This window comes from Rutidosis leptorrhynchoides, chromosome 4 (assembly GCF_046630445.1).
Source record: "Rutidosis leptorrhynchoides isolate AG116_Rl617_1_P2 chromosome 4, CSIRO_AGI_Rlap_v1, whole genome shotgun sequence".
In the NCBI taxonomy this organism is placed as follows: Eukaryota; Viridiplantae; Streptophyta; class Magnoliopsida; order Asterales; family Asteraceae; genus Rutidosis; species Rutidosis leptorrhynchoides.
In genome coordinates this window covers 136,613,009-136,628,879 of record NC_092336.1, presented here as the reverse complement: position 1 = coordinate 136,628,879, position 15,871 = coordinate 136,613,009, and the positions used below count along the sequence as shown (strand labels likewise).

The 15,871-nt window shown below is 34.9% G+C and overlaps 1 protein-coding gene across 1 annotated transcript; it reads right to left on the bottom strand.

Moving 5' to 3' along the window:
* On the bottom strand, positions 1-2,021 carry LOC139840188 (lycopene beta cyclase, chloroplastic/chromoplastic). The gene has a single exon (XM_071830417.1). It carries the CDS (start codon positions 1,750-1,752, stop codon positions 238-240), a length of 1,515 nt encoding a protein of 504 aa, XP_071686518.1. The 5' UTR covers positions 1,753-2,021; the 3' UTR covers positions 1-237.
* Between the last annotated feature and the right edge of the window lie 13,850 nt (positions 2,022-15,871).

Sequence of the window (15,871 nt, the reverse complement as noted above, 5' to 3'; positions counted from 1 at the left end):
GCAGTCTTGCTCTGTTTATTACAACTACACTGCAAAAACCTAACTTAAGGCACCTTCTATTAAAGTAGAGTAGTAGTGATATAAACTTGCATAAACAGGTATGAAAAAATTGATTTCCATGACAAACAGAGATACAGATACACGCTAATCAACTGAAAGATACATTAATTGTCATATATAAAGTATACAAATGGTAAGAACAAAAGCTTACAAGTATATAAGTATAAATCTTGATATCTACTCTCGATCTTGAACTAAATTGTTGATCATAGTTGCCAACGGTAAAGTTCCTTTTGCCATAATCTCTAGCCTACTAGTATTAGAAGCATGAGCGAAAAGAGAAAGCCCGAATGTCAATAACTCAGGTAGAAACAATCTCGATGACAAAAACCCATGCCAATAACGAGGTTCTAAATCAAAAAACGCATCAAAAAACCTTCGTGTCCCTTCCAAATCGAGCTTAAGCAAGATATCCATACCGAAACAAAAGAATTCACGTTGTCGTCTCCTCTCTATAGGCCACAAATCCTTCCAAATTTCTGCTGATAAATCGATTCCCGAGACCTTTTTTTCAGAATTAAGATACTGAATTATCGATTTTGCGACAATTGGGGCAGCAGCTAAAGTTCTTGCCACCATATATCCGGTTGAAGGATGAACCATTCCTGCGGTCCCACCTATTCCAAGAACTCTTTGAGGTAATACGGGTAGGGGCCCACCCATTGGGATGACACAACGCTCGTCTTCTTCAATGCTTTTCACTTTTATACCTAAATGCTTTAATCGACACACCATTCTTTCTTGAATATCTTCCATTTTTAACCCTGGACGAGCCACAAGTGAAGTTTCTTCAAGAAATATTCTAGTGGACGAAAATGGCATCGCGTAAAGAAAAGTTGGAATCTTTGAATTTCTTTCTTTAATTTCAAGATTGTTTTTAAGATGCGAATCTCTCCAATCCATAAACAACATCTTGTCGACATCAAAAGGGTGTTCTTCCACTTCGGCTAAAATACCATACGCCACTTGGTAACCAGGATTATAAGGCTTATCATATTGCACAAGAGATCTTGAAAAACCCGTTGCATCAAGAACCAAAGTCGCTTGAATTGTCACACCGTCATTACAAATTAATAATGACTTGAATTCTTCGTGAATGACTTTAATCACTTTTGCTTGATGAAACTTAACCCCGTTTGATATACACTTTTGTAACATCTTTGTCTTAAGTTGTTTCCTATTAACCCTAGCATAAGGTCTATTAAGACTCTTAGTAGAGTTCTCATCGATGTAAACAACCGCACTAGCCCATGTAGTATCAAGACAATCTAACAAATCCATAGCCTCAAATTCATCCACCCAAACACCATAATTGTTAGGCCAAATCAATTTAGGTGAAGGGTCAATCGAGCACACGGTTAGCCCAGCCTCAGATACTTGTTGAGCAACGGCTAACCCAGATGGGCCGCCACCAACCACAACTAGGTCAACCACAAGACCCCTTGAAGGATCATACATAGGAAGCTCAAAATCAAGATTCTCTTTCTTGATTTCAGGAACTAGCTCTAAAAGAGCACTACTACTAGCCTTAACACAACTTTTATGAGCCCATTTGAAATGGGGTAATTTAGGGCCAAACCTAAGGTCATGAAATTGAGACTTAAATGAACTCAAAGTGTTAACATTACCTGAAAATTTATTGATTGGGCGCAAAAACTCAAACGAATTATGTGTTCTTAACAAAGTATCCATGAAGATCCAGATGTAATTTCAGCTAAAAATCCAAACTTTATTCAGTAAACATCAAACAGCAAAGAAACCCCCAAATTGAGCAATAAACTTGAGAACTTTAACTAGTAATTGATTTGAAGAACCTAATATGTGGGTAGAAATTGATGTGTTTTAAGTGGGTTTGCAGTGAACTGAAAATTATATTAGCTAAAATTCAGAAAATTGAAAGGAAGAAAGATTGAAAGATTACCAGAGGTGGTGAAAGAATCCATCTATAATCTTTTTGAGAGATGGATAATGAAAACATGCAAAGTATCATGTGGTCTAGATTGGAATTGCGACAGGGATAAAATTGAGTATGTATATGCGATTTTTTGTTTTATTTCATCAAGGGCGGTTGCATCTGTATACGAGTCAACTCAGAGTTTCAACTCGAGTTCATCCACTATCCACTATAAAAATAAGAGTCAAGCTCGTTCTTTTCTGAGTTTAACATATAGGGAGTGATTTGTACACAACTATTTTTTGTTATGTACATAATTAACATGCTTTACAGTGTTGTACAGTACAGTACAATACTGTAAAGCATGTTAAAAAAAAATTGTGTACATATCATCACCCTTAACATATAAACCTCAAGTTTAACTCATTTGACATTATACAAGTCGATCTGGGCTTGTATGTACATAAATGAAAGACTCGTTTATAATTATAGATCTAAGAATGATAGTTACTTGTGTTACCGATTAAAAATTTTAAAGAGTTTCTACTAGAAGGCTTATTTCAATCGGTGATTTAAAAAAACTTACAATATACACCGGTATCACATGCTACCACTCAACCTATAGTAGTTCCGCCCTGCTCGTCTAGACACACGAACTTGTCCGAACTCAATATGAGAAGTTTGAGCTCGAATTCGAACTCGTTTATTGAATAATTTTATTTGTTTAAATTTGGCTCGAATAAAGCTATTAACGAGTCAACTCACAAGTAGTTCGACTCATTCATTCTCACAAGTATTCATTCACACCCTTAGCCGGTTGTCAGAGAATATTACCAATAAATATGGTGTAAATGATAAAATGTGGACTACGAATATTAATTGAGGCTAAATGTGATTAGCTTGAAGAGGTATGAAAGCTTTAGTACTTGAATTGTTAGGGTACAATTAAAAAGTATCACGATTTTGAACATGTTTATGTAAGGGAAGTGATCTTTACATACTACTTTTTGATCCATCTATATTTTTGTCTCATAAATTGACAGTTATACACCTAAATTAATCTAGGGATTTGAACTATATTATTATTTTAAATATAGTTAAGGGTATAATAGTAAATTTTGTGTAAATGAATTAAAAAGTGGTGTGCGTGAGAATCACCTCTCTATATGTAATGATAAACAATGGGAATTAAAAAATCGGTTGTGCATAATGGCGTATGAAGAAAGATATGGAGTATTAGACATATCTTCTTTGTATTAATATAAAAATAGTTAAATGGGAATATTATACTATATACTAATTATGGACAACGCCAACCAATGACGACGCGCCATTATACTATATACTAACTATGGACAACGCCAACCAATGACGACGCGCCACATACTAAAAAACACTGTTACACTGTAGCGTTACTGTTATATTGTAGCTTTTTAATTTTTTTTTCTTCATCTGGTATACATCCTCTTCTCACTTCTTACTTCAACACCAGCTTCTTCTCACTTCTACAACCTTCTCCACCAATTCCAGCCTAAAAACGACATTAGAATGGTTATCTTCATATTGTTTCTACACTCTTCATTCTCTGACCCACCCGCTTCCATATTCGATGGAACAAATACTCGCCGGCTTCCATGGCCAGAAAAACGATGTTTTCGATGGTTTAACCGTTGTTGTCGTTTGCAGTGGCTTTAATCGACCATGTTTTGGTCCTGATTATTATGAGTTGTTTTAATATATTGGAAATCAGATTTGATTTCACCATATATGTTGCATTCTTGCTTGATTTCGCCATATATTCATTATTAGGGTTTGCATCTGCCATCTTTCAATCAATTGAAGATTTAGTTATGAAATTATGGTTTTGGGTGGTTGACCTAAATATTCATTTGTATTTTTGCCATTGATGTGGCACCGTTGCCGCCATCTTCGCCGTCGCTACACGGTATTCCTCCTACTATTTTTTATGCTCATAATGCTCATATATATATTTTTTTTTTGTGTGTGCCTATTCTCAATTTTATATTCTGTCATCCATGTGTTCTGAGTAATAATGACATGGGTATAGGATGTATTAGGAATAAATCGAGTACAACTTACCAACTCTTTATATAATATTTATAATCAAAAGTGAGTTCTTTGTATGATTAACTCGCTAACTAACCATCTGATAAGAATCTTTCAGCTGAAGTGTTGAAAAAATGATTATTTGATTATCTTATTTTTTGATATTTAGATCTTTAATTGATTCTTATCAAACTGGCGATGTTAACAAAAATATTGGTACAAAAAATATTAGTTCTTTCTCTATATGTTTCTTGATTATATGTCAAAAGAAAAATCAAAAAATAGGTAATGGAACTCCTTATTCCGGTGGGCAATTAGCAACAATTTTTCTGTGTATTTAATTTTTTGTGTATGTCAAACTATGCAATGAAACTCATTTGCATAGTCTTGAATTGGATACCTTGAACGAATATTGTTGACGGTGCAAGTGTATTTGACGGGACATTAGATTTTGTTGCTTTATAAAATGTTTCTGAGCTTCCTACTAAGTAATTGGAAATGGTATATTGTTATTTAAACTACGAAGTTATAGGTTTTAGTATCGCTTATATATACGTTCTTATCTTATACGTTAACTCCTTAAGTTTCTTTGCAGCCTATATTTAGGATCATAAACATTCTATAAACTGTAATACGCCTATCAAAATTGGTTATTTGATTTTTTGATATTTATATATTTAGATTATGCGCAGAAAAAATGAGAATATATAGATTTGGTTTACTCCATAGATTGTAGCAGTAATTAAGTAAATTAACACCACTGGTTATAAATTTCATATCATTACTGGTCGTGGGTGGTGGCATTGTACAATAAGATGTATTTTAATGTTGGGCCGCTATGGCCACCGTTGCCAAATTGGGGTTTCGGGCTTTCCATCATCGTTTCTAATCCGATTGTTCTTCAATATTGTGAGCTTTTGCAGTTCAACAACTAAAGTTAGGTATATTTCAAACTCTAACTTTTTTGGTTATTTGAACCTACGACTTTAAAACCGAGTAATTAGTGTGTATTTTGAATGTTTTTGTTGCTTATTTAGTTCATATCTTTTTGTCACATCTATTTTGATTCGACATTGTTGATTGTTTGAGTTATTACGATTTTTTCCTCTCATACTCGGGGCTCTTCTGCTGGAAAATCCATCGTCGTTAACAGGAGTAGCCGAGTAGATAATGTATATCGGTACGTTGTTGTTTCCCGTTTTGTTGTTAATGTGGAGGCAAGCTGATTGAATGTGGTTTTATGGATTAAAAGGAAGTTTTTTTGTTGGTGTTCACAAGGTGTTTGTAAAAATGTCCGAATGAGTGTTTTTTGGAATAATGATACATTCAAATGATAAACTGATTTTATTGGATGTTAATGTTTGTGACACCATACTTACACTACAAAGTTTTGTTTGCAAAAACTTGATGTATGATAATCGTAATAGATATTAAATAAAACAAATGAAGTTTCCGGGTCCTACTATTGTTAATCGGAATTTGTTTTCTATTTTCGTTTTAATAGGGAAGTCAATTTTTGGATTGAGTATGAGTTTAAAATAGGTGGATTAAAAGGAAGTTCGTTATGTTGGTGGTAGTTAAAGTATCTGAAAGAGTTTTTTATAATGTCCGATTTGTTTTAGAATTCATTTTTAGTGGTTATTTGTGTGATGTTAGTGTTATTTTTTAATTCTTCATGCATACTGACTTTCTTTTTGCTAACTGTTTTTCCTTTTTAGGTTGCATTTGGAAGAAATTTGTTTATAGTGGGGTTTTTTTCGTGATGGTAATGTATTTTAGCTTCGATATTTCTATTTTTGTAATATGTTGTTGTTCTTTGTCCTGTATTATGTGTGACATTTTTGGTTACCAACTGTTTGTTAAGTTGTTTGTTATGTTTTTGATGTTGTTATCGAAAATAAAAGAAGTAATTAATGGTAATTTATTTTAGCACATTGTAATACCGTACTTTTTTTTTCAAAAATAACACAGCGGAAGTCTTATTTACAAAACATGCACTTATGTACTAACATAAACATAATTATTACAAATTCATTGATAAATACATTGTTATCAAACAACCGTTGTTACGATAATATCCTATTTTATATAGACAACATTAGAGTTCTAGACTTGTCGAACACAACCCAACACGTCCATCTTCTCCCATGTCCATAAAAGCAAAAGACCTAAAATCGGCAAGGGGGAAGGTGGAGGGGTTAGAAGGAAGCTAAGTGAATGGACTAATCTAACAGATAAAACACATAGGTATAATCACTAGAACACGCAGCATCAAATTAGGCAGATAGTTAATCAAATAACCACTAGAACATACAGAAACAGAGTCATCTACCATTAGCATACAACATAAAAAGCAATACAAATACAATATCATACAATAGCCAACAATCAACTAAATCCAAAGACCACCAAAGAATAAAAATATCTACAGTAACGGTCAATCCAAAGCAACCGTAATAACTAAAAGTAATGGTCAATCAGAAGCAACCATGTGGGTAATCCGAAGCAACCCCTTGAGAGACTCGGCGGCCTGGCCGGGCCAACGACCCCAGTTGATTAGACTAGAGTCTACCGAAAACTCATAACTCTGTATCACTAGTATAAGTCTTCCACACGCGACAAATGCGTGAATTTGACTTATACTAATCATACAACATCAATGAGCCCAACCTGATTAGAAGCAAGGTTGATCTCTCCCGACCTGATCATAAGCAAGGTCGGCCCAATAAACGCGTGAGGCCATAGTCAACAATACACAACAACATAGGTTCGAAGCATAGCAACTAGGTCAACGGTCTAGGTCATGTCACTATATGCCTTAACAGCTATATTAACCCACTCACCGAATACCAGCACGAGAAGAACTCAGAGGTCTTATATTTCTAGGTCTTCACTTCTCCTAATCACCTGAAAACATCATAAGCAAAGTCATTATAGTGTTTTAATCAATAATATAATCGATTCATACTATAAACTAGGTCATATCATCATATATTCATCATATTATAAGTCCACGACATAAATCCATTCAATATCCACATTCGGGTGCGTGCGAAACAAGACATACACGTTAAAACCTCAATTTCCGATCCAAATATAGTTTGATCCAGCTTATTAAAAGTTTACCATTGAAAATTAATCTTCATTACGATTCCAACAATATTTGATTCATCAAAAACGGTGTTACGGTTTGAAAGTTATGCCCTTTTCAATTTTACCAAAAGTCTCAACCGCGTGGTTGAGCCCTCAACCGTACGGTTGAGCCCTCAACCGCGTGGTTGAGCCCTCAAAAGTGTGCTCAACTGCATGGTTAAGATGTCAAAAGTGTGGGAGCTGAAAAACAGCTCCAACTCGCTGTTTTAGCATTTTTTTGACCCAAAATCTTGATTTTTGCTCAATCTGGTCATGAAACCACTTCAAAAATATCATATAAACTATATAGAACATATTTCTAACATCAATTAAGCACAACAAACACTTTAGATTAGAAATCAAGCATCAAAACACCAAAAATCCATATGAACACAAAAACCCAAATTAAGTAAGAATCAAGACATGAATCAAAGAGAAGCTTACCTTAAAATGATCACGAAATCACAGAGAATAGTTTGCTAACTTCAAACTACTCAACAACTTACAAAATCAATTTAGAGTTTCAAGGGATGAAGAAGTTAGGTACGTAGTGTATTTTCTAATTTAGGGAAATATGCTTGAATGATCCAGAAACATAAGCATATATGTGGGTCTTAACTCATACCTCGTATCACACGGGTATTTACCAGTTATCTAATAACTTAAATGCTTCGTTATGAGGCCCTAATGGGGTCCAAATTAACTAAACAAACATGTTCTGTGACCCTTGTCACGAGCTGGTCTCAACCAAATCATAAAATAATCATAAACATAAACTTATTAAAATCACTTTTTATAATGCCTAAGGGTAAAATAGCCTATTTCACCTAGGCCCGAATCGCGGGTGTTACAAATCTACCCTCCATAAAGAGATTCTGTCCTCGGAATCTGGTCAAAGTCATATGTCACGGCAACAAAATCCCATCATCTATTCGTCAAGCAATACATATCAACAACAATTCAAGCATTCAACTATCCTACTTCTCTTCTTAACTTACTGAAACTTCCGCATGATCTACCAAAATGTTCTTATGTTGGCCAGACGTAATACATTATCATAGATAACATCTCCATTTCAAGTAAGAAAATTTGAGAATCCTGAATCCAAGTCATCTCTATCACTACAACCAACACTACCTTAAAGCACCAATCAATAAGCTCACTACAATATCCACATAATCTACAAAGTATTCATAAACGAAATCAAAAGCAACAACAAAATTAGTCTCAACGTACCAGTATTTACATCTTCAGATGCAGCATCAACATCTGCTACCTTCTGATAAGCTCTAGCTATAGCTTTGGGAGGACCTTTTCTCTTTTGTCCTACTGATGTGGTAGATCCACCAACAGACCCCGACTGCACCCCGAACCCAGCCCCGGAACCACCTGTTGAAATGTCCCGTTCTTATTGATTAAAAACGTTCCATATTAATTGATTTCGTTGCGAGGCTTTGACCTCTATATGAGACGTTTTTCAAAGACTGCATTCATTTTAAAACAAACCATAACCTTTATTTCATCAATAAAGGTTTAAAAAGCTTTACGTAGATTATCAAATAATGATAATCTAAAATATCCTGTTTACACACGACCATTACATAATGGTTTACAATACAAATATGTTACAACAAAATAAGTTTCTTGAATGCAGTTTTTACACAATATCATACAAGCATGGACTCCAAATCTCATCCTTATTTAAGTATGCGACAGCGGAAGCTCTTAATAATCACCTGAGAATAAACATGCTTAAAACGTCAACAAAAATGTTGGTGAGTTATAGGTTTAACCTATATATATCAAATCATAATAATAGACCACAAGATTTCATATTTCAATACACATCCCATACATAGAGATAAAAATCATTCATATGCTGAACACCTGGTAACCGACATTAACAAGATGCATATTTAAGAATATCCCCATCATTCCGGGACACCCTTCGGATATGATATAAATTTCGAAGTACTAAAGTATCCGGTACTTTGGATGGGGTTTGTTAGGCCCAATAGATCTATCTTTAGGATTCGCGTCAATTAGGGTGTCTGTTCCCTAATTCTTAGATTACCAGACTTAATAAAAAGGGGCATATTCAATTTCGATAATTCAACCATAGAATGTAGTTTCACGTACTTGTGTCTATTTTGTAAATCATTTATAAAACCTGCATGTATTCTCATCCCAAAAATATTAGATTTTAAAAGTGGGACTATAACTCACTTTCACAGATTTTTACTTCGTCGGGAAGTAAGACTTGGCCAATGGTTGATTCACGAACCTATAACAATATATACATATATATATCAAAGTATGTTCAAAATATATTTACAACACTTTTAATATATTTTGATGTTTTAAGTTTATTAAGTCAGCTGTCCTCGTTAGTAACCTACAACTAGTTGTCCACAGTTAGATGTACAGAAATAAATCGATAAATATTATCTTGAATCAATCCACGACCCAGTGTATACGTATCTCAGTATTGATCACAACTCAAACTATATATATTTTGGAATCAACCTCAACCCTGTATAGCTAACTCCAACATTCACATATAGAGTGTCTATGGTTGTTCCGAAATATATATAGATGTGTCGACATGATAGGTCGAAACATTGTATACGTGTCTATGGTATCTCAAGATTACATAATATACAATACAAGTTGATTAAGTTATGGTTGGAATAGATTTGTTACCAATTTTCACGTAGCTAAAATGAGAAAAATTATCCAATCTTGTTTTACCCATAACTTCTTCATTTTAAATCCGTTTTGAGTGAATCAAATTGCTATGGTTTCATATTAAACTCTATTTTATGAATCTAAACAGAAAAATTATAGGTTTATAGTCGGAAAAATAAGTTACAAGTCATTTTTGTAAAGGTAGTCATTTCAGTCGAAAGAACGACGTCTAGATGACCATTTTAGAAAACATACTTCCACTTTGAGTTTAACCATAATTTTTGGATATAGTTTCATGTTCATAATAAAAATCATTTTCTCAGAATAACAAATTTTAAATCAAAGTTTATCATAGTTTTTAATTAACTAACCCAAAACAGCCCGCGGTGTTACTACGACGGCGTAAATCCGGTTTTACGGTGTTTTTCGTGTTTCCAGGTTTTAAATCATTAAGTTAGCATATCATATAGATATAGAACATGTGTTTAGTTGATTTTAAAAGTCAACTTAGAAGGATTAACTTTTGTTTGCGAACAAGTTTAGAATTAACTAAACTATGTTCTAGTGATTACAAGTTTAAACCTTCGAATAAGATAGCTTTATATGTATGAATCGAATGATGTTATGAACATAATTACTACCTTAAGTTCCTTGGATAAACCTACTGGAAAAGAGAAAAATGGATCTAGCTTCAACGGATCCTTGGATGGCTCAAAGTTCTTGAAGCAGAATCATGACACGAAAACAAGTTCAAGTAAGATCATCACTTGAAATAAGATTGTTATAGTTATAGAAATTGAACCAAAGTTTGAATATGATTATTACCTTGTATTAGAATGATAACCTACTGTAAGAAACAAAGATTTCTTGAGGTTGGATGATCACCTTACAAGATTGGAAGTGAGCTAGCAAACTTGAAAGTATTCTTGATTTTATGTAACTAGAACTTGTAAAATATATGAAGAACACTTAGAACTTGAAGATAGAACTTGAGAGAGATCAATTAGATGAAGAAAATTGAAGAATGAAAGTGTTTGTAGGTGTTTTTGGTCGTTGGTGTATGGATTAGATATAAAGGATATGTAATTTTGTTTTCATGTAAATAAGTCATGAATGATTACTCATATTTTTGTAATTTTATGAGATATTTCATGCTAGTTGCCAAATGATGGTTCCCACATGTGTTAGGTGACTCACATGGGCTGCTAAGAGCTGATCATTGGAGTGTATATACCAATAGTACATACATCTAAAAGCTGTGTATTGTACGAGTACGAATACGGGTGCATACGAGTAGAATTGTTGATGAAACTGAACGAGGATGTAATTGTAAGCATTTTTGTTAAGTAGAAGTATTTTGATAAGTGTCTTGAAGTCTTTCAAAAGTGTATGAATACATATTAAAACACTATATGTATATACATTTTAACTGAGTCGTTAAGTCATCGTTAGTCGTTACATGTAAATGTTGTTTTGAAACCTTTAGGTTAACGATGTTGTTGAATGTTGTTAACCCATTGTTTATTATAACAAATGAGATGTTAAATTGTTATATTATCATGATATTATGATATATAATATATCTTAGTATGATGTATATACAGTTAAATGTCGTTACAACGATAATCGTTACATATATGTCTCGTTTCGAAATCATTAAGTTAGTAGTCTTATTTTTACATATGTATTTCATTGTTAATACACTTAATAATATATTTACTTATCGTTTAACATAATTAACCAAGTGTATCAATATCTTAATATGATTCATATGTACCTAGTAAGACGTTGTTATAACGATAATCGTTATATATATCGTTTTCGAGTTTCTTAAATTAATAGTCTCATTTTTTATGTATATAACTCATTGTTAAAATACCTAATGAGATACATACTTATGATAAAAATATGTTAACTATATATATAACCATATATATGTCATCGTATAGTTTTTACAAGTTTTAACGTTCGTGAATCACCGGTCAACTTGGGTGGTCAATTGTCTATATGAAACATATTTCAATTAATCAAGTCTTAACAAGTTTGATTGCTTAACATGTTGGAAACATTTAATCATGTAAATATCAATCTCAATTAATATATATAAACATGGAAAAGTTCGGGTCACTACAGTACCTACCCGTTAAATAAATTTCGTCCCGAAATTTTAAGCTGTTGAAGGTGTTGACGAATCTTCTGGAAATAGATGCGGGTATTTCTTCTTCATCTGATCTTCACGCTCCCAGGTGAACTCGGGTCCTCTACGAGCATTCCATCGAACCTTAACAATTGGTATCTTGTTTTGCTTAAGTCTTTTAACCTCACGATCCATTATTTCGACGGGTTCTTCGATGAATTGAAGTTTTTCGTTGATTTGGATTTCATCTAATGGAATAGTGAGATCTTCTTTAGCAAAACATTTCTTCAAATTCGAGACGTGAAAAGTGTTATGTACAGCCGCGAGTTGTTGAGGTAACTCAAGTCGGTAAGCTACTGGTCTGACACGATCAATAATCTTGAATGGTCCAATATACCTTGGATTTAATTTCCCTCGTTTACCAAATCGAACAACGCCTTTCCAAGGTGCAACTTTAAGCATGACCATCTCTCCAATTTCAAATTCTATATCTTTTCTTTTAATGTCAGCGTAGCTCTTTTGTCGACTTTGGGCGGTTTTCAACCGTTGTTGAATTTGGATGATCTTCTCGGTAGTTTCTTGTATAATCTCCGGACCCGTAATCTGTCTATCCCCCACTTCACTCCAACAAATCAGAGACCTGCACTTTCTACCATAAAGTGCTTCAAACGGCGCCATCTCAATTCTTGAATGGTAGCTGTTGTTGTAGGAAAATTCTGCAAACGGTAGATGTCGATCCCAACTGTTTCCGAAATCAATAACACATGCTCGTAGCATATCTTCAAGCGTTTGTATCGTCCTTTCTCTCTGCCCATCAGTTTGTGGATGATAGGCAGTACTCATGTCTAGACGAGTTCCTAATGCTTGCTGTAATGTCTGCCAGAATCTTGAAATAAATCTGCCATCCCTATCAGAGATAATAGAGATTGGTATTCCATGTCTGGAGACGACTTCCTTCAAATACAGTCGTGCTAACTTCTCCATCTTGTCATCTTCTCTTATTGGCAGGAAGTGTGCTGATTTGGTGAGACGATCAACTATTACCCAAATAGTATCAAAACCATTTGCAGTTCTTGGCAATTTAGTGATGAAATCCATGGTAATGTTTTCCCATTTCCATTCCGGGATTTCGGGTTGTTAAAGTAGACCTGATGGTTTCTGATGCTCATCTTTGACCTTAGAACACGTCAAACATTCTCCTACATATTTAGCAACATCGGCTTTCATACCCGGCCACCAAAAATGTTTCTTGAGATCCTTGTACATCTTCCCCGTTCCAGGATGTATTGAGTATCTGGTTTTATGAGCTTCTCTAAGTACCATTTCTCTCATATCTCCAAATTTTGGTACCCAAATCCTTTCAGCCCTATACCGGGTTCCGTCTTCCCGAATATTAAGATGCTTCTCCGATCCTTTGGGTATTTCATCCTTTAAATTTCCCTCTTTTAAAACTCCTTGTTGCGCCTCCTTTATTTGAGTAGTAAGGTTATTATGAATCATTATATTCATAGATTTTACCCGAATGGATTCTCTGTCCTTCCTGCTCAAGGCATCGGCTACCACATTTGCCTTCCCCGGGTGGTAACGAATCTCAAAGTCGTAATCATTCAACAATTCAATCCACCTACGCTGCCTCATATTCAGTTGTTTCTGATTAAATATGTGTTGAAGACTTTTGTGGTCGGTATATATAATACTTTTGACCCCATATAAGTAGTGCCTCCAAGTCTTTAATGCAAAAACAACCGCGCCTAATTCCAAATCATGCGTCGTATAATTTTGTTCGTGAATCTTCAATTGTCTAGACGCATAAGCAATCACCTTCGTTCGTTGCATTAATACACAACCGAGACCTTGCTTTGATGCGTCACAATAAATCACAAAATCATCATTCCCTTCAGGCAATGACAATATAGGTGCCGTAGTTAGCTTTTTCTTCAATAACTGAAACGCTTTCTCTTGTTCATCATTCCATTCAAATTTCTTCCCTTTATGCGTTAATGCAGTCAAGGGTTTTGCTATTCTGGAAAAGTCTTGGATGAACCTTCTGTAGTAACCAGCTAGTCCTAAAAATTGGCGTATGTGTTTCGGAGTTTTCGGGGTTTCCCACTTTTCAACAGTTTCTATCTTTTCCGGATCCACCTTAATACCTTCTTTGTTCACTATGTGACCGAGGAATTGAACTTCTTCCAACCAAAATGCACACTTTGAAAACTTAGCATACAATTCTTCCTTCCTCAATACTTCTAACACCTTTCTCAAATGTTCACCATGTTCTTGGTCATTCTTTGAGTAAATAAGTATGTCATCAATGAAAACAATGACAAACTTGTCAAGGTATGGTCCACACACTCGGTTCATAAGGTCCATGAACACAGCTGGTGCATTAGTTAAACCAAACGGCATGACCATAAACTCGTAATGACCGTAACGTGTTCTGAAAGCAGTCTTTGGAATATCATCTTCTTTCACCCGCATTTGATGATACCCGGAACGTAAGTCAATCTTTGAATAAACAGACGAGCCTTGTAGTTGATCAAATAAGTCGTCGATTCTCGGTAGTGGGTAGCGGTTCTTGATGGTAAGTTTGTTCAACTCTCGGTAGTCGATACACAACCTGAATGTACCATCTTTCTTCTTGACAAACAAAACAGGAGCTCCCCACGGTGATGTGCTTGGTCGAATGAAACCACGCTCTAAAAGTTCTTGTAATTGGCTTTGCAGTTCTTTCATCTCGTTGGGTGCGAGTCTGTAAGGAGCACGAGCTATTGGTGCAGCTCCTGGTACAAGATCTATTTGAAATTCAACGGATCGATGTGGGGGTAATCCCGGTAATTCTTTCGGAAATACATCGGGAAATTCTTTTGCAATGGGAACATCATTGATGCTCTTTTCTTCAGTTTGTACTTTCTCGACGTGTGCTAGAACAGCATAGCAACCTTTTCTTATTAGTTTTTGTGCCTTCAAATTACTAATAAGATGTAGCTTCGTGTTGCCCTTTTCTCCGTACACCATTAAGGGTTTTCCTTTTTCTCGTATAATGCGAATTGCATTTTTGTAACAAACGATCTCTGCTTTCACTTCTTTCAACCAGTCCATACCGATTATCACATCAAAACTCCCTAACTCTACTGGTATCAAATCAATCTTAAATGTTTCACTAACCAGTTTAATTTCTCGATTCCGACATATATTATCTGCTGAAATTAATTTACCATTTGCTAATTCGAGTAAAAATTTACTATCCAAAGGCGTCAATGGACAACTTAATTTAGCACAAAAATCTCTACTCATATAGCTTCTATCCGCACCCGAATCAAATAAAACGTAAGCAGATTTATTGTCAATAAGAAACGTACCCGTAACAAGCTCCGGGTCTTCCTGTGCCTCTGCCGCATTAATATTGAAAACTCTTCCACGGCCTTGTCCATTCGTGTTCTCCTGGTTCGGGCAATTTCTAATAATGTGGTCCGGTTTTCCACATTTATAACAAACTACATTGGCATAACTTGCTCCGACACTACTTGCTCCGCCATTACTCGTTCCGACACCATTTTTTCCTTTCGTTCTATTAACCCCTGGTCCGTAGACCTCACACTTCGCCGCGCTATGACCATTTCTTTTACACTTTTTGCAAAATTTGGTGCAGAACCCCGAGTGATACTTTTCACACCTTTGGCATAGCTGCTTCTGATTGTTGTTGTTGTTGTTGCGGTTATTATTATTGTTGGGATGATTGTTGTAGTTGCTGTTGTTGTTGTTGTTGGGCCGTTTGTTGTAGTTGCGATTGATGTTGCGATTGTTGGGATAATTGTTGCGATTATTGTTGTAATTGCTGTTGTTGTATTGGTGATTCTTATCACCGTTTTCCTCCCACTTTCTTTTGACTTGCT

Coding starts and splice junctions, on each gene's coding strand:
- LOC139840188 (XM_071830417.1), bottom strand. CDS start 1,752: ATGGATACTTTGTTAAGAACACATAATTCGTTTGAGTTTTTGCGCCCA.